The 26,672-nt window shown below is 36.5% G+C and overlaps 1 protein-coding gene across 1 annotated transcript; it reads left to right on the forward strand.

The window, feature by feature from the left end:
* The first annotated feature begins 1,036 nt into the window (after positions 1-1,036).
* On the forward strand, positions 1,037-5,628 carry TFPI2 (tissue factor pathway inhibitor 2). Its single transcript, XM_012757178.3, has 5 exons — positions 1,037-1,382; positions 1,652-1,834; positions 2,766-2,945; positions 4,125-4,295; positions 4,656-5,628. The coding sequence occupies exons 1-5, from the start codon at positions 1,295-1,297 to the stop codon at positions 4,736-4,738; spliced, it is 705 nt and encodes a 234-aa protein (XP_012612632.1). The 5' UTR covers positions 1,037-1,294; the 3' UTR covers positions 4,739-5,628.
* The last annotated feature ends 21,044 nt before the right edge of the window (positions 5,629-26,672 follow it).

Genomic DNA, 26,672 nt, shown 5'->3' on the forward strand with positions numbered 1-26,672 from the left:
TTCATAAGAGCTCCAAACTAGAAACAACAGAAACGTCCAGTAAGAGGACCTTTGTGGTATATATATTCATGTTAGAATATTACTCAGGGATTAAAAGGAACAAACTACTGATACATGCAATGACACCGGTGTATCTCAAAAACAGTAGTTGAAAGAAGTACTACACTGTGCATACTCTATGATTCCATCTATATGAAATTCAAGATCAGGCAAAACTAATCTACAGTGATAGAAATCTGAAGAGTGGTTGCCGCTAGCCCGAAGATGGAAGGACTGACTTTGGAAAGGGTCCGAGGGAACTTTCTGTGATGATGGAAATGTTTTAATTCTTTTTTTTTTTTTGAGACAGAGTCTCACTTTGTTGCTCAGGCTAGAGTGAGTGCCCTGGTGTCAGCCTAGCTCACAGCAACCTCAAACTCCTGGGCTCAAGCAATCCTCCTGCCTCAGCCTCCCGAGTAGCTGGGGCTACAGGCGTGTGCCACTATGCCCAGCTAATTTTTTCTATATATATTAGTTGGGCAATTAATTTCTTTCTATTTATAGTAGAGACGGGGTCTCGCTCTTGCTCAGGCTGGTTTCGAACTCCTGACCTCAAGCAATCCGCCCGCCTCGGCCTCCCAGAGTGCTAGGATTACAGGCTTGAGCCACAGCGCCCGGCCTGTTCTAATTCTTGATTGGAGTGGTTGCTCTCCAGTTGTTAAATTTCATCAAACTGTACACTTAATATATGTTATAAACCTTTTATTAAATGTAAAGTAGAACTCGATGGAGATATATATGTCTACATAAAAACACATTTAACTTTCTGATGTAACCTAAGGGGTCTATTGCAAAGAACCTGGCTCCCCTCAGACCCCTGACTTTCACACTTTCTCCTGGCCCTTCGAACACGTGGACTTCATGCGCTCAAGTTGCGGACTGGGGCTTCTTCCTTGCTCTGTCATCCCGCAGGTCATTTCCCCCTAGCTCGCGGACTTCCCATCACTGACACTAACGCTCCATCTGGGCATCCCCGCCGGGCTGCAGGAGAAAGTTTGGGAGGCCAAGTTCAACTTTTCAACTCGGAGGGGAATTCCTCCGCACCGGGGTCACAGCCTCAGCCTGTGAATCAGCCGGCCCTGCATGCAGACTCCGCCCCCGGCCGGCGGGGGTCGGCGGGACGCTCGCCCCACTTAAGCGGGGCCCCCTGCGCGCCGGCACCCAGTCGGCCCCGAGGCAGGAGCCGCGCACCCTCCTCCCGCCCGCCCCGCGCGATCTCGGGACGCCTCGCCCCGCGGGCCGCCGCTCCTGCGCCATGGACCCTGCTCGGCCGCTGGGGCTGCTGCTCCTGCCGCTGCTCCTGAACTGGGCCGCGCCGGGCGCTGCCGCTCAGGCGCCCACAGGTACCCGGCCAGTCCAGGAGCCTCCCTTTGCCCCGCGCCTCCTCCGGGCCAGGCCTCCCGGGCCCTGCACCCGCTCTCTCCGCTCCGCTCTCCCCAGTGCCACGCGCGCCCCGCTCCCGCCCAAGTTTGCACCTTCTCTCTCTGCAGAGGCCGCCCCGCTGCTCGGGAAGCGGCGGGGACAGAACCCCCCGGGATGCCTCTCCCTCCTAGGAGGTAGATCTGAACTCTTTCCCGCCTCTTTCGCTACTCTCCCTCTGTCCCTCCTGTAGGAAATAACGCGGAGATCTGCCTCCTGCCCCTGGACGAAGGGCCCTGCCGGGCCCAGGTGCCCAGTTACTACTACGACAGGTACACGCAGAGCTGCCGCCAGTTCATGTACGGGGGTTGCGAGGGCAACGCCAACAATTTCGAGACCTGGGAGGCCTGTGATGACGCTTGCTGGAGGATAGACAGTAAGTGCTCGCACGCACGGCGGGCTGCGCTTTGCACGGAAGGCTGGCGGGAGTAACTTAGCTGGCTTTCCAGACGTTGCTTTCCAAAGTTTTAGCTTGAATTTTCTCAAGAACTAACCAAGCCCCAATGGTTTTCAGTTTCTCTAACGTAATCACGAGAGTACAACCACTTACACATTTTCTCTCTCCTGACATTTATCGTAGTTCAATGGCCATGTGGACTCTGGGGAAGATTTGTTACTTCACCATAGGGTATAATAAATGCAAGGGAATAATCTACTAAGTGTAGCATAAGTGTTTTCCTACATTTATCATTAGTTCCAAACCTATGTTTTGTTTAGTTTTTTAATCTTTCCTTGAGGACACCATTTTCTCCTGTCGGTTTGCAATGTGAAATATTTTTTAGTGTGATTTTATTATTAACGTGTGATTTAGCTAATTGTATAACTTTACTTTTGTTCCCTGATATCCAAACATATCTTGGGTTTGTTTAGAAATATGGTGGAGATTCACAATGCTGTGTTCTATTTTACTTAATTTTTAATTTTTTATTATATTTGTTAAGGCCTGTAACAGAACACAGGGCTTTGCCATTCAAGGAACTCAGTCGGAGGGAAGTGTGTGTTCATGTAAATAAGCTTTGATTGACTTCATATGTACAAACAACCAGAAAACACCATGAGACAACACAGTCTTTCCACTAAACTTGAAAGATATGTCACATCTGAGTCAGATCTGGGTACACTTTGTTTGAAACAACAAAAAGCTAAATCACCATATTAGTGGGCATTCTTTTGGGGATTTACTATTCCAGCACTAAATACTATGACTTTTTTCCCTAGTTGTTTCCGAAAATACAGAGAAGTTTTTGAAAGTCATACTTAGAAAGCTACTTTTGACTAACACTGCTTTATTGTCTTTCTTTCCCTAGAAGTTCCCAAAGTTTGCAGGTTGGAAGTCAGTGAGAACCGGTGTGGGGAATCCATAGAAGAGTATTTCTTCAATCTAACTTCCATGACATGTGAAAAATTCTTATTTGGTGGATGTCAACCAAATGAGAACCGGTTTCCAGATGAAACTACTTGTATGAGCTTCTGTGCACCAAAGAAAAGTAAATATAGTATTTCTATTTCATTTCTTTATTAAGATTTTTGGGTGAAAAAATTCAATTTGATGTGAAATTAACATGATTTGCATTGTCATGATTTTGCATGTGAAAGGATATCATTCTTTACAGTTACCCTGCAAGGGAGTATTATGTCTCATTTTTAATTGTAAGGATACAAACAAGGAAAAGTTAATGACTTGCTAAGTTCTCAGGGCTGAAAAATGACAAAGCCATAATTAAAATGTTTGCTCTCTCTTCTGCATTGCTTCTTTAGAACTATTTCTCATTTACTCAATTTACACATAAAAAAATTACAGTATTCATTAATGGATGTGATGACATCAGATTTGTACAGAATCAGTTATACAAATGAGATAATGGAATATTTAAAGAATTAAGATGGTGAAACTTGAATATTTCTAAAGTATTTGGTTAGATTTCTGTTTACTTTAGTAATTTCAAACTGCAGCACAAATTCCTTTTCTCGCTTCTCCATTTGTTACCTATCCCATCACCAAATTGCGTCCTTGAAATGATGGGTTACTTGCATAGTATTTAATATTTCTGGAGAAAGACAATACAGACATTTCCCCCAGACACACCAGAAGCTCACAGATTAAAAGATTCAACAAACAAAAAACCATGCTTTGTCAGAGACTTTGATAAAGCTCTATGGTGAAATTTACAAAATCTTGAATTAATGGGGAGATAGTTGCTCTTGATGTTTTCTTAAGTTGTTTGTATTGATGTAAAGTTACAGTGGTTACTTGGAAATTAGGTATGTGTATTCTTGATTAATAATGGAAGGAGAGCTGATTATAAACATTTAAAATAAAACTACCAACACAAGAAAGTTTACCAAGGCTCGTTATATGTTAATCCTTTGAAATTTAGCCCATTTTTACCTGGACTTATCTATATTTTGGGTGTAGTTTCTTTTCCCATTCAAAGGGTACAAAAACATAAATTCTATCCATTTTATAAAAATGTATAATTACCAATATATAGTATGTAAGTTTGTCTTCAATTTGAGGCACACCTTTTTAAATGGTTTAATATGATATTTTGGATTCAGAATGAGGCTTTTGTGGGATTAGATTTTCCTTAGCTACTTCAGTAATCACCACAGTTTATTAATTCTGGTATTATAGCATTTCTAATTCTATTTGCTTTCTTATAAAGGTCCATCATTTTGCTACAGTCCAAAAGATGAGGGAATATGCTCTGCTAATGTGACTCGCTATTATTTTAATCCAAGACACAAAGCCTGTGAGGCCTTCACTTACACTGGCTGCGGAGGGAATGAAAATAACTTTGTTAACAAGAAAGATTGCAAACATGTTTGTGCAAAAGGTAGTGAGTTTTTTTTAATTCAATTTTTAGGCGACCTTTATAAATAATTCATAAACAAATTTATATTTTTATGTATCCATTTTACTAATAGCAAATTGCCATTTCTAGACTACTTCTATGTAAATAGCACTTTTGTGCAAATCAGTTTCATCAAAATGCTCATACTGGCTGGCTACAGTAGACAGTAGCTGTATCTTTGTATTTTAAAAGTAGAATTTTATTCAGTATATAATGAGTTTAGCCAACTTTACAATCACTAAAAATAAGATGAGGTGAGCTTATAAGCATATTGGAAATGGTGCTTTAGTGAGCCTACAAACTGGAGACATATGATTTTGATTATTATTTTGTTGATTTTAGCCTTGAAGAAGGAAAAGAATAAGAAGATGCCAAGGCTGCTTTTTGCCAGTAGAAGGCTGAAAATTCAGAAGAAGCAATTTTAAGCAATTTTTGTATGTCATCTTGTGAATGCTTATTTGTCTTTATAGTTATATGTGAAGAGTAATATGGTAACATGAGGAGACAAATCATTAGAGATTTATTCACCAGTTTTTATTGATAAAAGTCACTTTTTTGTGTACTTCTTATACATAACTAGCTGCTATTCAAATGTGAATCTATTCTTTTTTAATTCACTATTCAACCATTTATGAGATTAAATTCTTGCCGTACATAAGATTTAAAAGCAAATATGACGCACCCAGGTCTTGGGGTTGCTATTCCTGATTTCTGAATATGATAGTAACTGAAATAGGGTAAGGTAATATAATCGTGTGCTTTTAACATATCTGAGCATAAAAAGAACTAGCAAGTATTTCATTTTGCATTTAAAAGTTGGATTATATTTTAAGCCCAAAAAGACAAAGTCGCAGGTTTACTAACACTTTAAAAAATATTGCAAGTGTTATTATGTAGACATTACTAACAACACTTTGATTTTATTATTAGATTGCAGTGTGATGAATCAATAAGGGGGTTTATTTAAAAGATAACCTTTTTGACTGAATTAAAAAGCTAGTCAATTTATTAAAATCAGAAATGTTCTCCTCTGGGGCAGGGGAGATATGTATCTCTTTCTATCTCTTTATTTTTCTCAATCTATTCTACTCACATATATATGTTTTTGTATACATATTGATAAATGGTTTTCAAAAGTTTTTCTGTTGTTACATTATTTCCTAAGACATAGTGAATTGGAGACCACTAAAGTTATTAAAGCTTTTGTACTATTTAAGGTGTTTATTTATATGTATATTATACCAGAAATCATGCATGAATAAATTAAACTGCACCAATAAATTATTCTTGATTAAATATGGTCATTGCAACAAAAGTTTTTTCTGTAATATTTTTCAAAATTCTTACATTTTTTCACAAGTTTAACATGTTTAAAAGTATGACACTTATTTAACAAAATTTCAAATATATTTGACCTTTGTTTGAACAATCCCTCATTTAAAAATCTATCCCAATGTTATTTTGACAAATAGTTATATGTCTAAAGACATTGACAGATGCTGAAAACTGGAAACAAATCAGATGCTCATCAACAGGGGATTGGTCAAAGATATTATGGGTGAGGAATGAGCAGAATATCTATCTATGGATATCGACTGACCCTAGAATACATTTTTAAAAACAGGGCCTATGAATAAACACACACACAAACATCACAGAACATATAAAGATATTAAAAATGGTTACCTATAGTGGGAGGGAAGGAAAAGAAGAGTGTACAGGCATGGAGATAAAAATTAAGTGAATGTACCTTGTTCTATAGTTTTGATCTTGGACCATGTTAATATTTTACATAATTAAAAACCAAGATTAAATCAAAAAGAAAAAGCAATTCCTTTAAGCACTGAAAACAAACCAAAGCAATTGAACCCAATTGAATATCAAATAGTGGCATAACTACATAAAGGATATATAATTATTTTCAGTGACTTTCAAAATTAGTATTTTGGCAATAGATCTTTGAGGTATTTAGTCTAAGGGTCAAAAAAATTCCGAAGAAATTTGAAAATGCATTTAATAGTCTTATTACTATTAGTAATATCAGTGTTGTTATTTTAAACCAATTATATATAGAATACTATGTTATGCTATATGTTATATAGCAAAACATAAGTTTTTACATTTTTTAAGAAGTCAAGATTTTCAGTGTTAAGAGAAACTGAGATGCAAGCATAAAATTAAATTAAAAAATAAAGAAATTAAATAAATTAAAAGACTTAAATTGGAATTAGAAATATTAGCATAAACTCATCATTGATTTACTTTATCAAAAAATAATATGTATTTCCTGTTTTCCATTGAAATGTCCTTGAAGCAATGATGACTCAGTGGCAATAAGTACACCTCCCATCCAGATTATGGTCTCTCAATACTATTTTTCACTAAAGTGAACCAGGGCTCTTAGGAGAAATCTCTGAATCCAGCTCTGGGGCAGGAAATATGTTAAGGTGAACCTGGGCCATCTTATTCTAGAAATCAAAGAAGTTATCAAAGACTAATGAATCATATCACTAAAACAGGAGAGTAACTTTAAGGAATTCCTACTGACCCAAAATGAGACAATATGAGCATCAAAAGAAATAGTGACTACAACATATAATAAATACATAAATATATAAAAATCTGAGTTCATAATTATACACACACACACTTCCTTGGTGACTTTTGGAGGGCATTATCTCATTTTTTAGAAAACTGATGAATTAACAGGAAGAGTGAAGTGTTTGTCCTTTTTTTAGTATATTCTTTAAAAACTATCATAGGGGGAAAAAGTATATGAAAGTTATTCATAGAATTCCACCTAATTTATGCTATGCGATACATGAAAATGTTAAAAAATGCCCCTAATGAAAGCATGGCTAGGTAATGGTAGGTAATAGATACTGAAACTATTGTATGAAAGGTTTTTGGGGAACACTGTCATGGGGAATCAGGCTAATGTCTCCTAACCCATAAATAATTTTAACACCCATAAAAGTTTGGCTGTAGACATTATTTGCTTCCTGATATGATGCAATAAGAACCACAGTCCCTCCATGAAGTATTATTGGAGAAAAAAATGTGAATCTGAAATTAGTCAAGCCTCTAGATCTTACTATCATATTGTCAGATTACAGAGAAGTATTGGTGACACAGGAGCAAGTGATAAGAAACCAAGGGAAGTGTACTGCCAACTCCACAATATTGGACACTCTGCAGGACAAATACCTGGTTTCTCTAAACAAGTCAATACAATTTTTAAAAAGGGTGGAGGCAAGATAATGCTTTGTACACACAAAATATGAGACCTGACAAAAAGAAGCATGCCATTAAAAGGTTTTTTGTTGAGTAAGGCCTGTATTTATTACTTTTTCAGTGGTTTTTGAAAATAATTATAGCAGAAAGATCTTGTGTGTGCTCTGGGTTGCAGAGTGAGTGATGGAGAGCCTTTGGGAATTCTGGGGCCTCCTAGAATCTCCAAAGGGAAGCTGGATTTGGTATTTGCTATTTTTATCTCCCACCAGCCAAAGCCCTCATGGGGTCATAGACCCAACTCAGCCTATGTTTGCACCTCTCTGTCGAGCATGGGGAAGAAGTAGATCCATCTGATACAAATGTTCTAATGCCCCTAAACTCTGCCATTTTAGTTTAATAGGACATTCCACAGTCAAAGGGAAACTCCTTCTTACCACCGTCAGTGTGAAGGCAAGTCACAATTGTGGTTTCACCAGACAGCCTAATTCAAAGGAATGTCTCATTCTGTGACACAGAAAGACAAACTAGGAATGGGATGGCTTTTAATAAGACAATCTTTTATTTTAAAAAATTACTCTGAACAGCCACTCATGTTTCCTCTGTACACACACATTGTCACATCAGTCAACCACAGAAACTGCAATGGAGCTTCCCAGATTGCTTGGCTCACAGTCCCCCAAGTATACATGCCATTTCCACCAACAGTCTTGTAGACCTTAGCTAAAAATCTAATCTAGTAAGGGAATATTCTTTAGAGAGTCTGTACCTATATTATAATAGTAGTTGTAGAAATTCCAGCTGTCGTTCATCCAGAGATAAATTTCTAGACTGTCCCGAAGGAGTGGACCTAAAAATATCAACATCAGAAGGATGTCTATTAATCTTCATCAGCCCTCTTATGACTTGGTGGACTCCATCATAGTGGCAGGAACTTGTCTTTACAAGCTTCATGTTTCTAGTAAAATATAGGCTCTGTGATAAAGATAAGGAAACGTGGAAAAGCGCAGAGTTGTAGCTTTAAAATATCTTTGTCTAAATATAGTTATAAACTTAGAGATGGAAGCAAGCAATGTGGGAATCAAAATCATCCAAAATTATTTCTTCTCCTTTCGCCCACATATTCAATTGGTCACCAAGTGCATCTATTTAAATCTATTCCAATCATCCTTATGACCGAAAAATTGAAACACTCCCCAATTTCCCTTCCTGTCTATGTCTGTTCCATATCTAGTCATTCATACTGATGCCAAGGTAATTTTTCTGGAAAACAATTATGATCATGTTACTCCTTTGCTTAAACTCTTCTATGGTGGCCTGTGGAATTTTCACGTTATTGTCCAAGCCACTAGCATGTCATTTAAGACTACTCATGAGTGAACCATGACATTCCCTTCCAGATTCAGCTCTCATTTTCTGTAACCTATAATTCATTTGCACTGAATTATCTGCAGTTTCCAAAGCATGTCATACTGCTTTACTTTCTGTAATGTGGTTCTCAAATTTTGCACATGAGAACCATCTTTGGAGCCAGGTACACAGCAGGCACTTATGCCCTGTGCCCAGGGATTTTGAGTTAGTGGGTTTGAGTTGGCACTCAAAGATGCACATTATAAAAAATGACTCCAGATAATTAGGATATACATTTACATCACAGTTTAAGGAACACTGTTTTTAAGCCTTATTATAAGTTTTTTTTTTTCCTTAAAGAATATCCTTCCCTCCATGCAACTATTCGGCAAGTTTAATCTTGTGCTTATTGGTAAAGTGTTCCTTGCCCTACCTCAACCAGGTTTAATTATTTATCCTAAGGTCTTGGCTAAACCTAGTGCAACTTCATAGTTTACTAATACAGTGTTTAATTATTTTCCTAGAAGTTTGGTTGTTAGGGAATCTAAGTTTTTCATGTAAAATTACCAGGTTAGTTTTTTTATTTTTAAATGTTATATTACCTGTATATTATATAGAAAATAAAATAAAAAAACATGTAAATAAAAATAAAAACAATCCAAAATTTCACCAAGTGACTAATAACCACATTTCTATTCTTTTTGAGGTGGAAATAACTTAGTAAAGAGGTATAAGCATTTTAAAGCTCTGAGTATATACTGACAAATTGCATTACAAAGTTACATCAATTTATCCCCATTTAAGAATGTATGAAAATGCCCAACACAATGGTATTAAATAGAAAATAAATCACTTGTTAAAAAGATATTTTGTCTTTTATAATTATTTTAATTGGTGTTTCCAAGATTATTTCAAAGTTTGAACTTTTTATTGTGCAAATTTAAAGTGTACAACATGAGGTTTTGATATATATATGATACACATAGTGAAATGACTACTACAGGTCAGCAATTTAACATATCCATCATCTGTAGCTCCTAGTTCCTTTTTGGTTTTTGTTTATTTATTTATTTTTTTTTAGAAAAAGAGACTCAGAGAGGGCGGGCAAGATGGTGGATGAGAAAAATTGCCAGCCAGAGTGTCTCTGTAAGATAGATGATTTTAGAGGAAAGTGAAAGAAAAAAAATAAATAAACAGGTAGACAAACATAGATCAGATGAGGGGCAGAAGGAAGGGTGTCTGAAACTATAGGAGACTCCAAAGGAAGAAGTTGAGGAGGAGAACTGGAAGGAGAAATGCCCCTAAGAGGCTTGGAGACCAGCAACAATGGTAGGTGGAGCTGTTAACTTTCCCCTCCCTTGTATCTCAGACCGCTGGGGGGCTCCTGAGTGGTTGGAGAGACCTGCTAACACCAGGGTAGAGATGGCTGACCCCAGTCAGTGGAGAGCCTCTTGCCGAGGGGATACCAGGCTCCCAGCTCCCTCAGGACATCTTCCGGCCTGCAGACCCAAGCTGATCCACAGGCACCATATTGCTCCATTCTCCCCTCTCCACCACTGCTGAGAGAGACAATTTAGTTACCACCAGGAGGCATCTGCAGGGAATGGGGCTTTTCCTTTTGGGGCCCTACAGCAGACTGAGGGGTACTCAAATGGTGAGCTCCCTACCTGCCAGCCTTCTCAGGTGCTGCTTGCCTGGTGACTCTAGGAAAGTGGGGCAAATCTTGAGGCAAAGAGACATTGATCCAGCTTGGGCACCCCGTGGGTGACTTGAGACCAGTGCTCTTCTCCCTGGCAGGGTCAGGAATTGATCTGCAGGGCCCAGGGGCCAGGCCTGCAGATGAGATCCCATATACCCAGGTCCGAATCGGATTGCCCGGGGGGCACAGAAGGGATATTTGTGAATGAGTCCACTGAGGTGTTGTGTCTTCAGGGACAGATAAGCATGCTTGAGGGACAATCCTCCTCCCATAGGAGGGCCGTGTGCCCAGCCCAGGCTGCAATCCTGGGCAGGGAACCTCCTGGCGGCATCACAGCCAGGAGATATCTGCAGGCTTGAGGTCCTGCTTGCTGGCAGAGGCATGGGAGAAACCACAGAATAGGGAAGGGTGGAAAGAATGGTGCAGGTCTCAGACAGCCCCACTCCCACACAAAGACTTTTTGGCTGAGTGCGGCCATTTCAGCCCCTCCCTGGCAGCTTTGCCTAGAAGCAGAGAATGGACCTTGACTCCTGCTAACAGCATTTGTGGGGCTTGAGGGCAGGCTCACTCTTCTTAGCTTTAGAATTTCATTTGGATAATGACACGTCCTGTTTAATCTTTGAGCTAGTAGGTGGTGTTTGTGGGTGAGATTTGACCATACCCTATATGATGAGTCAATAGATGCAGTAAAAAGGTGTGAAGATTGACCTCCTTATCAGCAGGAGGCACTTTCAAGGAGGAGCAAGCTGTAGTTTTGTTTTTGGTTCCTGTAACCAGCTCTTGTTCTTCTGGAGAGGCACTCTAGTGTCTCAGTTGGTGGGTGGGGCCCTGGGACTTCCAGGTGTGTCATTATGCTACACCTCAGTGGGGGCAGGTGGAGGATTTAGGCTGGGCTGAGTATTCGACAAAATTCAGCCCCCTTTTAGAAGAATGCTTAACAAACACGCATAAATGGGACTTACCTAAAAATGATATAAGCCATATATGACAAACCCACAGCCAACATCATACTGAATGGGGAAAAATTGAAAACATTCCAGCTTAGAACTGGAACCAGACAAGTTTGCTATTTATCACCACTTCTATTCAACATAGTGCTGTAAGTCCTAGCCAGAGCAATCAGACAAGAGAAGGAAATCAAGGGCATCCAAATGGGTGCAGAAGAGGTCAAACTAACAGTTCTTTGCTGATTATATGAGCTTATATCTAGAAAACCCCAAAGATTCTACCATGAGACTAGTGGAATTAATAAACAAATTCAGCAAAGTTTCAGGTTGCAAAATCAATGTACAAAAATCAGTAGCATTCCTAGACACTAAGAACAGTCGAACTGAAAACAAAATCAAACACTCAATACCCTTCACAATAACAACAAAGAAAATAAAATACCTATGAATATATTTAACTGAGAAGGTAAAAGACCTCTACAGGGAGAACTACAGAACACTGAGGAAGGAAATAGCAGAGGACATAAACAGGTAGACAACCATATCATGCTAATGGGTCGACAGAATCAACATTGCTAAAATGTCTATACTACCCAAAGTGATCTACAGATTCAATGCAATCCCTATTAAAATATCAACATAATTTTTCACAGATCTAGAAAAAATAATTCTATGCTTCATATGGAACCAGAGAAGACCCGTATAGCAAAAGCAATCTTGCAAAAAGAGCAAATTGGGAGGCATCAATTTACCAGACTTCAAGCTATGCTACAAGGTTATAGTCACTAAAATAGCATGTTACTGGCACAAGAACAAAGACATGGACCAATGGAACAGAACTCAGAACCCAGATAAAACTATCCTCATATAGCATCCAATCTTTGACAAAGCAGACAAAAACATACACTGGGGGAAAGAATCCATATTCAATAAATGGTGCTGGGGAAATTGGACAGCCACATGTAGAAGACTGAAACAGGATCCATACTTCTCACCTCTCACAAAAATCAACTCGTGGTGGATAATAGATTCAAAACTAAGGCATGAAACTATAAGAGTTCTAGAAGAAAATGTTTGAAAAACTGTTATATAGATGCTGTCCTAGGCAAAGAACTCATGAAGAAGACCCCAAGAGCAATCACAAATATAACAACAACAAAGATAAATAAATGGGACCTGATCAAATTAAAATGCTTCTGCACAGCCAAGGAAACTATCACGAGAGAAAACAGACAACCTACAGAATGGGAGAAAATATTCTCATGTTACACATCCACTGATAACTAGAATCTATATAGAACTCAAAACAATCACCAAGAAAAAATCAAACAACTCTATCAAAAAGTGGGCAAAGGACATGAACAGAAATTTTCAAAAGAAGATAGACAAATGGCCAATAAACATATGAAAAAATCCTCAACATCTCTAATCAACAGGGAAATGCAAATCAAAACCACAAATAGATATCACTTATCTCCAGTGAGAATGTCCTTTATCAAAAAGTCCCAAGACAATAAATGTTGGCATGGAAGCAGAGAGTTAGAAACTTTCATACACTGTTGGTGGGACTGCAAACTAGTACAACCTCTGTGGAAAGCAATATGGAGATACCTCAAAGAGGTACAAGTAGTACTACCATTTGATCTAGCAATCCCATGACGGGGCATCTACCAAAAAGAACAAAAGACATTCTATAAAAAAGACATCTGAACTAGCATGTTTATAGCAGCACAATTCCCAATGACAAAAATGTGGAAACAACCCAAGTGCCCATCAATACATGAGTGGCTTAATAAAATGTGGTATATGTATACCATGGAGTTCTACTCAGCCACACATAAAAAAATGGTGATATAGCACCTTTTGTATCATCCTGGATAGAGCTAGAGCCCATTCTACTAAGTGAAGTATCACAAGAATGGAAAAACAAGCACCACATGTACTCACCATCAAATTGGTATTAACTGATCAACACTTAGTAATACTATTGGGAGTCAGGCAGATGGGAGCAGGGAGGAGGATATGGGTATATACACAACTAATGGGTGTGATGCCTACTGTCTGGGGGATGGACACACTTGAAACTCTGACTTGGGTTGGGCAAAGGCAATATATGTAACCTGAACATTTGTACCATACCCCTGTAATATGCTGAAATAAAAAAACAGAAGAAATATAGAAAACAAAAAAAGAAGTGAATGGATAAACAAACTTTGTGTGGTACATACATAGAATGTAATATTATTCAGCAATAAAAAAAAAAGAGCTCTCATGCCATGAAAAAACACAGAGGAAACTACATGCTCATACTGTATGATTCTAACTATATGACATTCTGGAAAATACAAAACTAAAAAAAAAAAAATCAGTGGTTACTAGGGATTTGAGAGGAAGGAGAGAGGCATGAATAGGTGGAGCCCAGTGAATTAGGCAGTCAGTAAAACTTCTCTGTATGATATTGTAATGGTGGATACATGAAATTATGTATTTGTGAAAACCCATAGAACAGAAAAACTCAAATAATGAACCCTAATGCAAACTATGAACTTTAATAATAATAATGATGATGATGTATCAATATTAGTTTATCAATTGTCACAAATATACCACACTAATGGAAGATGTTAATAATAGGGGAAGCTGTATGCAGGGGAAGAGATATAGGGGAACTCCCTGAACTGTAGTATCCACTCAATTTTTCTGCAAACCAAAAACTGCTTTAGAAACTAAAATCTATTAATTGAAAATAAATAATTTCACAAAATATTAAAGGACTCAAACATACCCATGATAGCAGTGAAAGTAACTTGATTTAAATCACATGGAAAACAAAAGATCAAATCACAAAGAAAAATCTGCCTCTATACTATACACAAGAGATAATCTAAAGTAATCTGATTTAAAGTTAAAAATAAAAGGAGAAGTAAAGGCAGATAAAAAGAAAGTAGATTGTGTTCTTAGTGTGAAACAAGGTATAATAAAAGGTTAACAAATAGGTTTAAGTGAGGAAAAGAACATAATATAATGTTAAAAGATATGAATATATCTATCACAATGAAGATACAGCAGTTTGAATATCCATGCAACTATAACATAGTATCAACTTTAATACAACTGAATTTATAGGAGTTGTTGAGTGGGTAGTACTTAAATAACCAGTCAGTCATTCATGTAAAGCTAGCAAAATATACAGCACTGTCCTTTAATTCGGTTCTGGTTTTTTCCAGGGCTTCCTATATGGTGTTTTCCATGTGATAGGTCTGAGATTTAAATGCCTCTTTAGATAAAGAGGGCAACTTAAAAAATCAAAATTAGGTATGAAAGTATATATTTAGAATGAGAAAATAAACCACAGTCAAATATTAGAGCCTAGGAGATTCAAATTCCTTTTTTGTAAGGTTTCTACAAAATTTATGAGAAACACCTCTACAAATGTTCCTGATTGTACCTTGGCCTCCCCTTCCCCAACAACATTCTATAATTCTCCAAAATACCCACTATTCCCAGGGCAAGTGAAAAGCCCTGAATCTTAGTTTCCATCAGCATCACAGTAAAACAGTTACTGTACAATAACTCTCAGTTCCAATACCTGCAATTCCAGGGCATTTCAGGAGCATCTCTGTCAACATTTTTGACTCTTGGGACATGAGTTGTGGCCTCCCTCTGAAGTCACTAAGGAAAGTTTTTCTTTTTGGAAGCTCCTTCTCCTATGGTCTCAATTGCTCGAAAACCTTCACTCCCTACCTCAGTGTCTTGCCTTTGAGGTGTAGCCTTCAGTTCTAGTTCATAATCACCACATTCCACAGGGCTGTTTCGGAAGGGATCCTAAGGTGGAGGTGAAAGGTAGCCTTTGGGTCCTGTAAGTTTAAAAAGAAGACAGGGAAAATGGGTCTTCTGAGTAAAGTAACCACAATATTGGTCTGAGGCATTTCTGTCCATCATTTTGACTTCCTTTTAACACATCTCCTGAACAGGACTGTACTTAACTTATGTCTGCCTGGAGTTATAAAGAAACAAAAACAAAAATAACTCTTACCTTTCCCCATCTTTACTATATGACAGGTTCCAGGAAGAGGGAAAATAAGCAATTCTGACACTATTATGGTGTTTCTTTATCTTATACTTTTTAGGAGATAGATTACATATTGAATACATTTTTTTCCCATGAAGGTGATTTCAAAGGTATATTTTCTGAAAAACTTTGAATGACTTTGTCTTCAAAGACAAGGAAAAATCACATCTGCAATATAATTCCCCTCGAAATCATAGACATGATTTGATTGCTTTTGTCATTTAGCATCTCAAAGAAGAAATCTGCACATGGAAGACTCTGTTTTTCAACATTGCAGCAATTTATGTGTCTTTCCCATCTACATACTTCAGAATGCTTTCTACCACATGTATACCTGTAATTCTAAGGTGGGATTTATCTTCTAGCTTGTCTATTTACCACTCTCTCCTTTTCATTTGCATTCTGGAAAAGCTTGTGTAGCTCATCCTCCTCTTTATTCATTTTATGTTGTCAGTTTCAATCCCACCCTTTTCTTCTTCCAATTTTCATTCAAATTCTGATATATCATTTTTAATTTTCTTACAAACTTAACTTACCCTTCCTCCTATCCTTCTTTTATGATTAGGTTCCTCTCATTACAGTCTGTTCAATCTACTTGAATTTTTCCCTTTTCACAAAGGCTGTCTATTGGCAATTTTATTTTCTAAAATGTTCTTTCTGTAGTAAATCATTTTCAGCTGTTTGTTTTTACTTTGAATCTTTAAAAATATGTTTTTAATATGAATTTACAGTGTGATTTCATAGATTTCATGCTGATTTTACATTTTATGCTTTTTGGCATGAGAAGAAATCAATTTAGCCTATTAAGCTAGTGTGTATAGACTCCCCTTGGTGTTATTCACTGCTACTCTGTTTAGTGGCCAGATCCTCACCTCAGACCAGCTAGAGATGGATTTATGTGCACAGAGCAATTATTAGAGTTTAGGACATAATTAACTAACATAGATTTAATTATGTTTAATTAAGTATTTGAGTATTTTTATGTTCCCACTTTAAGATGCAGATGTTTCTCGACATTCTGACTTGGAATTAAAAACAAAAACCATAACCTATGCTGTGTCTCTTCTCCTCTCAGGATTGACAATAGCATTTATTTGAAGAACCATAACTTCTAAGATGCAATGTTCTGTGATCATCCCTCTTCATTTCCTTCTGCATTGTTCACTGGGATCACAGGCTCTACTTGGTTGTAGACAACTGATAAGGGATTGTACTATACTGCTTCCAAAGTAGCCCAATGCTCCCTGCTCCCTGGTATTCACTCCCCCGTATAGTCCTTTCCCACATTGTACCAGGATTGGTCTGTGAGACCAATAGTACACAGCAGAAGTAATGGCATGGGACTTCTGGGATTCCTAAAGCTTCCATTTTGAGTGTTCTTTCCCTCTATTTCTTCTCTCTATTTCTTGGATTACTCATTACGGGTGAGGACTGTTGCACCATCTTTATGACACTCAGGTAGCCTATGAGGAGACACATTTGGTGAGGAACAGAAGCTTGCCCACAACCACACCAGTGAGCCTAGGAGTGAATTCACCAGCACCAGTTAAGCTTTGACATGGCTCATGCCTTGGCTGACACCCTGACTCTAATCTCATGAGAGAAGCTGAGCTGCTCTCAAATTCCTGATGCTCAAACTGTGTGAGATAAAAGAATTGTTTTAAGATATTAAATTCTGAGATAATTTGTTATGGAGCCATAGGTAACTAATATAGCAATGGTGAAAATGTTTTGACTTGTCTCAAAAATTAGCACCAACCAACTATATGAATGGTTGACAAGTTTGGAAATGGTTGAGCCAAAACACAGTTTTTCTAAGACATTTAACAGAGAGTAAGGAAAGAATAATAGCTATTTCTTTTAAGAAAGAGAGTTTTCTTTTTTTCAATGGCTACACAAGTGAGTAGGAGTTTGTTTTTCAATCTAGTTCCTTTAGTTTCGCAATTTGTGCAAATTTCTCTCAGATCTTGGTTACAGGTTTTCTAGCATTTTTAGTTTAGTGTTATTATGAGTTTTTTATTTTTCTGTATCTTTATAGATATTGTTGTGACCATTTGGGAAAATCTACAGCAAGATTTGCTAATCTGACTCAGTTTTGATCCAGAATTCCCATAATAAAATTAATTATGTATGATTTAAATTATCTTAAATTTATTGATGTTTGTTTTGTGAGTCAGGATATGGTCTCTTGGTGAATGTTTCCCAACTATGATTGCAAATTTGGCTATTTCTTTTTTTATCCTCATCCGTTTTGGCCTCATGTATTTTGAAAGCCTTTTATTTGTTGTGAGCACATTTAGCATCACTGCATGTTTCTGGTAGATTGATCCTTTCACCATTATGTAATGTACCCCTTACTTTCTAGAATTTTTTTTTTCTCTCTGAAGGCTATTTTATCAGACATTAATATAACCACTCCTTCTTTTTTAAAAACAATTGTTTGAATGATATATTTTTTAATTCTCTTACTTTCAACCTACCTACATCATTTAATTTGAAGTGAGTTTTCTATTAAAAGAATACAGTTGAGTCATTTTTTTCCACTTTGCCAATAACTGCCTTTTGCTCCATATATTTAGACCATTTATATTTAAGGTAGTTATTGACATGCTACAACCAATCTTATTTGTTTTCTGTTTGTTTCTTATTATTTTTTTTTCCTTTATTTCTCTCTTATTTTCTTTTTTGACTTCCTATGGTATATTTCAACATTTTTGAGGATGTTATCTTGAGTTATTTAAGGTGCTTTTGAATGTATCTCTTTGTATAGTTTTCATAGTGGTTGCTTTGGGTATTACAACATACACATGTGACTTGAAACAGTCTACTGGTATCAACATTTTATCCCTTCAAGTGAAGTATGGAAAGCTCATTTCTAATTAAGTCTCATTACTTTTCCTGCCTCCCAGAGTGCTAGGATTACAGATGTGAGCCACTGCGCCCAGCCAATTTTCTGAATATTTTTGATCCTCAGTAGGTTGAATCCATGGATGAGAACCCCACGTATATGGGGCCTGACTGTAATTGTCTTGAGGATCAGGTGGTAGTATAATTTTTGTTTCAATCATCAATTGGAACTAATTGATAAACACTTATGTGCATACATGGAAACAACATTCATCAGAAATCAAGCAGGGGGAGGGAGGTGGGGATGGGTGCACCTAATGGGTGCAATGCATACTATCTGGGGGATAAGCATGCTTATAACTTTGACTCAAATGGTACAAAAGCAATTTAACCAAATTGTTGGTACCCCTATAATATTCTGAAAAAAATCTTTGATGTGATTTATAGAACTGATGAAGGAAATGATAATTTATTATATATTGTATTTCTACTTGTTCTGTTGTTACTCCCTCTTTCCTGATACTCTTTCTTTCATAATTTCCTTTCTTGCTCAAGTACATGCTGTTAGCCAGTCTTTGAGGGTAGATCTGCTATCAAAAAATTCAATTAGTTTTTCTTCATCTGGCATGTCTTTGTTTTTCTTTAATTTCTAAAAGATATTTTTTCTGGATATAGAATTTGCAGTTGAAAGTTATGTTCTTTCAAGCCCCCATGGTTTTAGATAAGAAATCTTTTGTCACAAAAAATTGATATTCCCTATGAACAATATGCCCTTTATCTCTTGCTGATTTCAAGTGGTTTTCTCTGTCTTTAGTTTTCAGAAGTTCAATTGTGGTAGTGTGGATTTCTTTAATTTATCCTGTTTGGGATTTCTTAGCGTCTTGAGTCTGCAGGTTTATGCTTTTTCCACATTTGTGGAATTTTCAGCCATTATTTCTTCAAATACTCTTTCAGCCCCTTTTTCTTCCTTCTTTCTTTCTGAAATTCCAATGATATGAAAGTTGTATCTTCTGTATGGACCCACAGGTCTCTGAGGTTCTGTTCATTTTTTTCAGTTTATTTTCTCTGTTTTTTAGATTGGGAGAAACTGTAATCCTTGAGCTTACTGACTCTATGTTCTGTCATCTCCACTGTACTAATGAGTCCATCCACTAAATTATTTGTTTCTGTTATTGTATATTTTAGTTTCTATAATTTCCCTAGAAGTCACGTATGGTTGGCTGATCAATACTCCTTGTTAGTAGTGTCAAGCTCACTTCATGTCAAAAGGATTTCCATTAAATCCCACAAAAAAATGGACCTACATGGGTTGCCTTCTGTTGCAAGTTTGGAGGTTAGGAAATAATGGGTCTGATTTATCTTGCTTTGTCATGTAGGATGGACATAAGACTCCTCATTGGTTTGTAATTCCTCTAATCATGGGTTCCCAAACCAGCTTGCCTTCTTCATACCACCTTTTGGATTTTTTCCTTTAGTGGCCTCTTATGTTATTTCCAGGGATCTTATTTGTGGTTAGCAGAGAAGAGCAGGGAGAAATGAATCTATGTCATCTAGTCTGGACTGTTAGTCTCTTTCATCTACTCTTGCTTTCATGACAGTTTTGCCTTGTCATGGTACCTGAAATAATTGTTTCCTGGTCTAGTTGAAACTACCTATTTATTCAGAAAATATGCAGTACTGGACTATTCTTTGTGTAAGGGTGGCCACTGGTTGGACAAAAATCTATCCATTGACTGTTTATTGGTCAAGAAGAAAGCACATTGTTTGGTGGGAGAAATTTCTTAAATCAATCAGATTAGCTCCACCTAAAAATTTTGAGTCGAGAATCTGTATAAAACTATATAATCAGCAGTGATAAAGGTTATCACAGGCATGAAGAGGAGAGTAGACATAATGAGGGAGATCATGTGTTCAAGACAGAGAGATTGGGAATATCCCAATGGCAGAGCTGCCTAGAAACCTAAATATCTTTTCTTTTCCAGTTACCATGTGTCTTCATACAACAAGCACTCACCGTTTGTTTCCAGAATGTGGCTTAGATAGGTGTTTGCTCCTCACAAAGAGAAAAGTCTCATTAATACTACCACACCATCAAAATAATCCACTATACCTAGACACTATGATGGGATACTATTTGGAAATATTAACCTATTCTTCTATCTTGATCTCTCTCCCCACTCAGGCACTAGATTTTGTGACATCCTGAGGAATGGAAGAATACAACAGAAAACCAGACAGAAAAAAAATTGTAGTTTTGAAAGCCTTGGCCCTGATATAACACATATCAGGACACAACACATTTCAAATCATGAAAGAGAATGCAGTAGAGTTAGACTTCCTACTCCTAGAAGAAACACAAGACTTTAGATAGCCTCATATTTTATGTGAGTAGAATGATGATTCCAGTGTATCCAAGAATAGGAGTAAAATGCCAAGAACAGAGCCCAATATGGCAAGACCTTGCAGGAAGGACTGAAAGATGATTCAAAGGGATCCATGTGGCTGGTAGTTGGGGATCACATAAGAACAGGGATGTCTCAGCAGGACAATGCACAGTTGATACTCATGGGAGTCAGATGTGCCCTTCTAATACTCTGGCACTATATGATCCCCCAGCAGCATAGAAACAACCCCAGGAAAAGTTAGGTGAACTCCAATTTACTGAGATTAAGTTTCTATGACCTGGCTAGAGAAGGAATTCAGAGAGAATGTTACTTAACTTTGAAGTCCTCGGTGTGACTTTCTCCTTAATTTCTTCCATTTCCTCTCCTCTTAGTTACAGCTACTTTCACAATGCATTCATTGTTCTTTTTTCTTTATAATTTTACTACATATGGATATATTCCTAAATAAAATTGTTCAGTTTTTCATATTTTTGAACTTTATATAAATGGAATCATCCTGTATCTATTCTTCAACAGAGTTTTTCATTCAACATTAATCTTTTGAGTTTCATTCAAGGTGATGCACTTGAATGGATTCATTTATTTGCACTGCTGTATAAAATTTTATTATATGAATATACTCACTACACAATCATATGCATACATTGAATGAACAATTATCCATTTTATTACAAAGGACATTTGAATTGTTTCCCTATTTTTGATATTACAAATAATAGTACTACAAATATTCTTGAGTACATCCTCTCATGCACATATGTAAGAATTTTTCAAAGACAAACCTAAGAATGAAATTACTTGGCCAGAAGTAATCACATGATCCCAATTAGATGCAAGAGAGCTGGGGAATTCTAGTTTCTTGCTGAGCAGCAGCTTGCCAACAGCAAATCTACACTATAGAAATGGAGCATAAATATGTAGTGGTTTTGTTAGTGAGTTCTGCTACAGGTAGATTGTAAAATATGTTCATGTTCAATTTTGCAAGAAAATTGCAATTTTTTTTCTAAAAGATGGTAACAATATGCACTCCCATTAGCAGTGTAAGAGTTCCAGTTTCTGTGTATTTTGTCCATACTAATATCCTGTAAGATACTTCATCGTATAATTATACAGATTACCGATTTGAAAATTTTGTTTGCAAAAATATAAACTTTTGAAATGTAAATATCAAAAAGTCCTACATGGTCTTTCTTAAATAAATCATTTAAACATTTTGTGATGAAAGAAATTAATCATGGGTTAAATAATCTATTAAAGTCAGGCCAATAGCACCCACTTCATTCTTCATAGCACAGCCATCTGTTCTGAGGGTTTTAGTAATTTCAGATGTATTCCAGTGAAAGTTTTCTTATTGTTTTCCCTATAGATTTAAATCCTTAGCATAGTGCCTTATAAATTATTGGCAATCAATAACTACTTATTGAATGAATCAATCAATGGATTTCCAGGAAACAATCACATTTTAAGACTTCACCATATGCTTTTATTATAGTCCCTTCTATTTCAGATTAGACTCATTGGTTTGTTAGAAAGACTTGAAAAATCACATTTTCAGGGTACAATTACCTGATTATATGGCCAAATATTTCCTCTGTAGGAAGAAAAAGCAGAAGTAAATTTGTGTCAAAGTGTGTTGTTTCTTACTTATTTACCACAGTTATTTATTTTGAGCAAGAAATAACGAGTGTGACTTCCTCTACCTGCCATGTTTCCATTCTTACCTGAAGATTAATCACTACCTGGACTGCAGAGGCTTGTACAGACAGCACTAGTTCTCTGTGAAAATTGTAAATCAAATACTACAAACATCCTTTCTTCCTGAGAGAGGTCAAGAACAGGAAATGCCAAGTTCATGACCCTCAATCAGATAGAGTGAGAGAGATCAGTTTAAATTCTATGGGGCTTCAGTTTTTATTATTTTCAGAATGGAGGCTTAAAGGGAAAAGGAGTTAAGAAATACAAGTTAGCATGTAAGAATGGTTATATTTTGGCTTTTCTTATTAAAGCATTGCCTAGACTATGAATAGTGGATGATTACAAATAGACACTTTGATTTTCTATAGAAATTGCAAAACTACATTTGTTAGGAGAAAAATCAACTTTGTTTCTTCAGAATAATTTTACACTTCTTCTAATGTCAAAAGGACTAAAAAGTAACTTTTCCATCTTTGTAATGTCAAATGTAATTAAAGAGAGCTTTGGATTGCTCAGTGCTGAGATTCATATTCCTTAATGCATAAATCACGCTTTGTAGATAAGTGAGTTGTGCGTTATTTAACAGTGTGGTAGCATAGTCTCAAATCAATTTGCTCAGCATGCAAGGCCAAAGGTTCAGATTTTACAGAGCAGTCAACTTTTCTCAGTTATAGAAAAAACCTGTGGCCTGAGATGGGTAGAGCTGAAGTGGGACAGCTGATATATCTACTCTCCCAGGGAGAAGGGCAGAGAGAAGGCATGACAAGGGGCATTTTGAGGCAGAGTGAGGGGTTCTGTTTTAAGAATCCCTAACACAAGACTCCCCAGTGCTCTCAAGTGGTGGATTTGAGCACTTTCACAGGAATGAGTAGATGTCCTCCTGCTCAAGGTGATACTTTGGAAATAAATGCACCAGGAGCTTCTTTGAGGTATGCTGGCTTAGAACCAGGAAAAGCAGAAGCTGAAGGCATGTGAGTGTGAATAAATGTGAATTACTTTGTTCTCAGCCAATTCCTGGTAAAGGGATGGGCTTGTGTTCTCATATAAGGGGAGGGGAAAACCTTCTGATGCTCAGGGGTTTGCTCAAGAGACCACCATAGACAGCACAGCTATCATCAATTCTTCCTAAGCAAAGGAATTTAAAAATCTAAAAATGACCCCACTAGCAGTCCTCTCCTGCCTCTGCCAGAGGCAAATGACATATATAGGTCCCACTTATTGTTGGATGCCACAGCAGTGTGTCAGGAGGATGGTGAGAGCAGTTAGCTAGAGATGACAGTGAATTTTAGGTAATTATGCGGACTAGTACATTTTAGCATGTAGCGGAATAATGCTGAGTAGAAAATAGCCCTGGGAGGGGTAGCAAGTGTGAGAAGTATGTCCACTAGGAGGGACCCCTTGTGAACCTCAAACTAGAGCAGGAGGACACGCTTTATTCAATTCAGATTGACCATTGAGGTGATGCTTACTTCTTGGGCCAGAGCTTTCTCTAAGTGATGTACAGTCTACAGGGACTCCTATGAAACATGCTAGAACACCACAGCTGGCTAGCAGCATGGGAGCATAGATCACACATGGGGAAGGGATGAGCCTGTAAGGAATAACTTGGCCACCAGGGTATTTATGGATCCTTTACCCATTGTCCATCTACCTCAGGAGGAAGGTCCATTGTGCCAGCATGACGGGAGAAGATAGAGACTGAAGATCCGAGAAAAAACTTTCCACTTTTCTAATTTTTCACGTGGGAAATGCCCCTAAGGATAAATTGTTAGGAAAATCAGTACTTATGGTTGACCTGTAATAAAAGTGAATGAATGCAGTATCTGGCCCTACACCTTCTAGAAGGGGTTGAATTGTTTCCTTATTTACGAAGGCACAGGAAGAATGAATTTATATAGGTGCTTGCAAAGAGTTTTTTTCTACCCATATCACATGAAACAGTTTGTTAAATTCTTTACATCTACAAAATTAGTGTCTCCATAAGAAGTATATCTTGCATTAATTACATCGATCATATTGCATCATTTTCGCTTCTGTCCAAACTAAAAAGTAGCAGTCTTTGAATCCTTGGATGGTATGGTCACTGAATATTTTATGCTAAGCTACAATTACCCATTTGCATAGCGTCATAACAGTTTTCCCATTTATTCTATATATATATATTTATTCTTTTCACAATATAAGACTCATGTATTTATTTATTTCTTTTATTTTTATTTCTAGTTTTCTGAGGTAAAATTTACATACAATAAAATGCATAACTTTATAGAGTATGTAATGAATTATTATAATTCAATTTAACCATGTAATTTATACCCCTATCAAAATAAAAATTATTTCTATCTCCCAAAAATGTTTCTTCCTAGACCTTTCTCCATAATTAAACTCTCTAGGGATACCAATTTTCTGATATTTTATCCTCTAGTTTATTTTGCCTGTTCTAGAACTTCAGAAAATGATACCATACAATATGCACTCTTTTGTGTCCAGCTTCTTTCACTTAACATAATTGCTGTGACATAGTGCATATCATTTATTTTTTATTATTGAGTAGTATTCCATCATATGAATATTCTACAATTTATTAATATTTATCTTCTCTCCTGTTAATGGACATATATTTCCAGTGTTTGGCTATTCTGAATAAAGCTACAATGAAAAATGTGTGCACGTTTCTTAAGGGTGTGTTTTTTATTTCTCTTGGGAAAACTTTAGGAGTGGAATTGTATTATTGCTGAATGTTTAACATTATAAAAAACTGCCAGTGTTCCAAAGTGGTTTTTATCATTTTATACACCTTCTGTAGTATATATGGGCTTTGCTTTCTTCACATTTTTACCAACACTTAAGGTTGTCAGTCTTTTTAATTTTAGTTATTCTAGTAGTGATATCTCACCATGCCTTTAATTGGCATTTTCCTGATGATCAATGCTATTAAGCAACTTTTTCCTGTTGCTTAATGGTTTTTAGGTCATTTGTATATCTTCCTTTGTAAAATGTTTATTCAAATATTTGTCTTTTTTTTTTTCTTATTGAGTTGCAGGAGTTTTTCATATATTCTAGATATAAATCCATTGTTAGGTATAAGTTGTGCAAGTATTTTCTCCTCATCTGTGGTAGTTATTAATATTTTCTCAATAGTGTCTTTTGATGAGTAAAAGTTTTAATGTAAATTAAGTCCAATTTATTAGTTTTTTCATGTTTTTTGCTTTCTGTTTGCAGACTAAGAAATCTTTGTACACTCCTAGGTGGTAAAGACTATCTTCTATATTTTGTTGAGTATTTTTCTGACTATTCCTTTTTGAGTGATTTTTGGTAAATAGTGTTTTTAAAAAAACTTTTCCTTTTCCATATAAATAGTCAAACTTTATTAGCTTAAAGTTGTTTATAGTACTTCCTTATTATCCTTATAGTGTCTGCAGGATCTTCTCTTTTATTCCTGATATTGGTTATTTGTGTGTGTTCTCTTTCCTTTAAAATCAATCTTACTATGGATTTATCTGTTTTATAAATATTCTCAAAGAATTAATTTTTGGCTCTGTTAATTTTATCCATTATTTCTTTTTCTACTTAATTGATTTATGTCCTTATAGTTATTATTTTTATTATATGCTTAGTAGTCTAACTTTATTGACGTGTAATTGACATTCGACAAACTGCATGTGTGCATGTATATATATATACCACACAGTGTATATATATGTATACACACACACATTATCACCACAATCAAGATAATGACTATATTTATTTACCATCCTTAAGTGTTCTTTCCTTGTGATCCATTGTAATCTATCCATCCATCCATGCTTCTCTCGCTCAATCCATCTATTCACTATTCTGCTTCCCCAAGAAACTACAAATCTACTATAAATTTATTTTGTAATATCTAGAAATTATGGAATATATGTGTATGTATGTGTATATGTAGATAATTATACAGTATATACATTTTTGTCTTCTTTCACTAAGCATAATTATTTTGATATTCATCCATGTTTTTGTGTGTATAAATAGCTCGTCCCCTTTTACTATATTGTATAGGTATGCTGCAATGTGTTTACCCATTTACCTGTTGATAGCCATTTGAGACATTTCCAGTTTGGGGATTAT

The sequence above is a fragment of the Microcebus murinus genome, chromosome 9 (genome assembly GCF_040939455.1).
Source record: "Microcebus murinus isolate Inina chromosome 9, M.murinus_Inina_mat1.0, whole genome shotgun sequence".
Lineage (NCBI taxonomy): Eukaryota > Metazoa > Chordata > Mammalia > Primates > Cheirogaleidae > Microcebus > Microcebus murinus.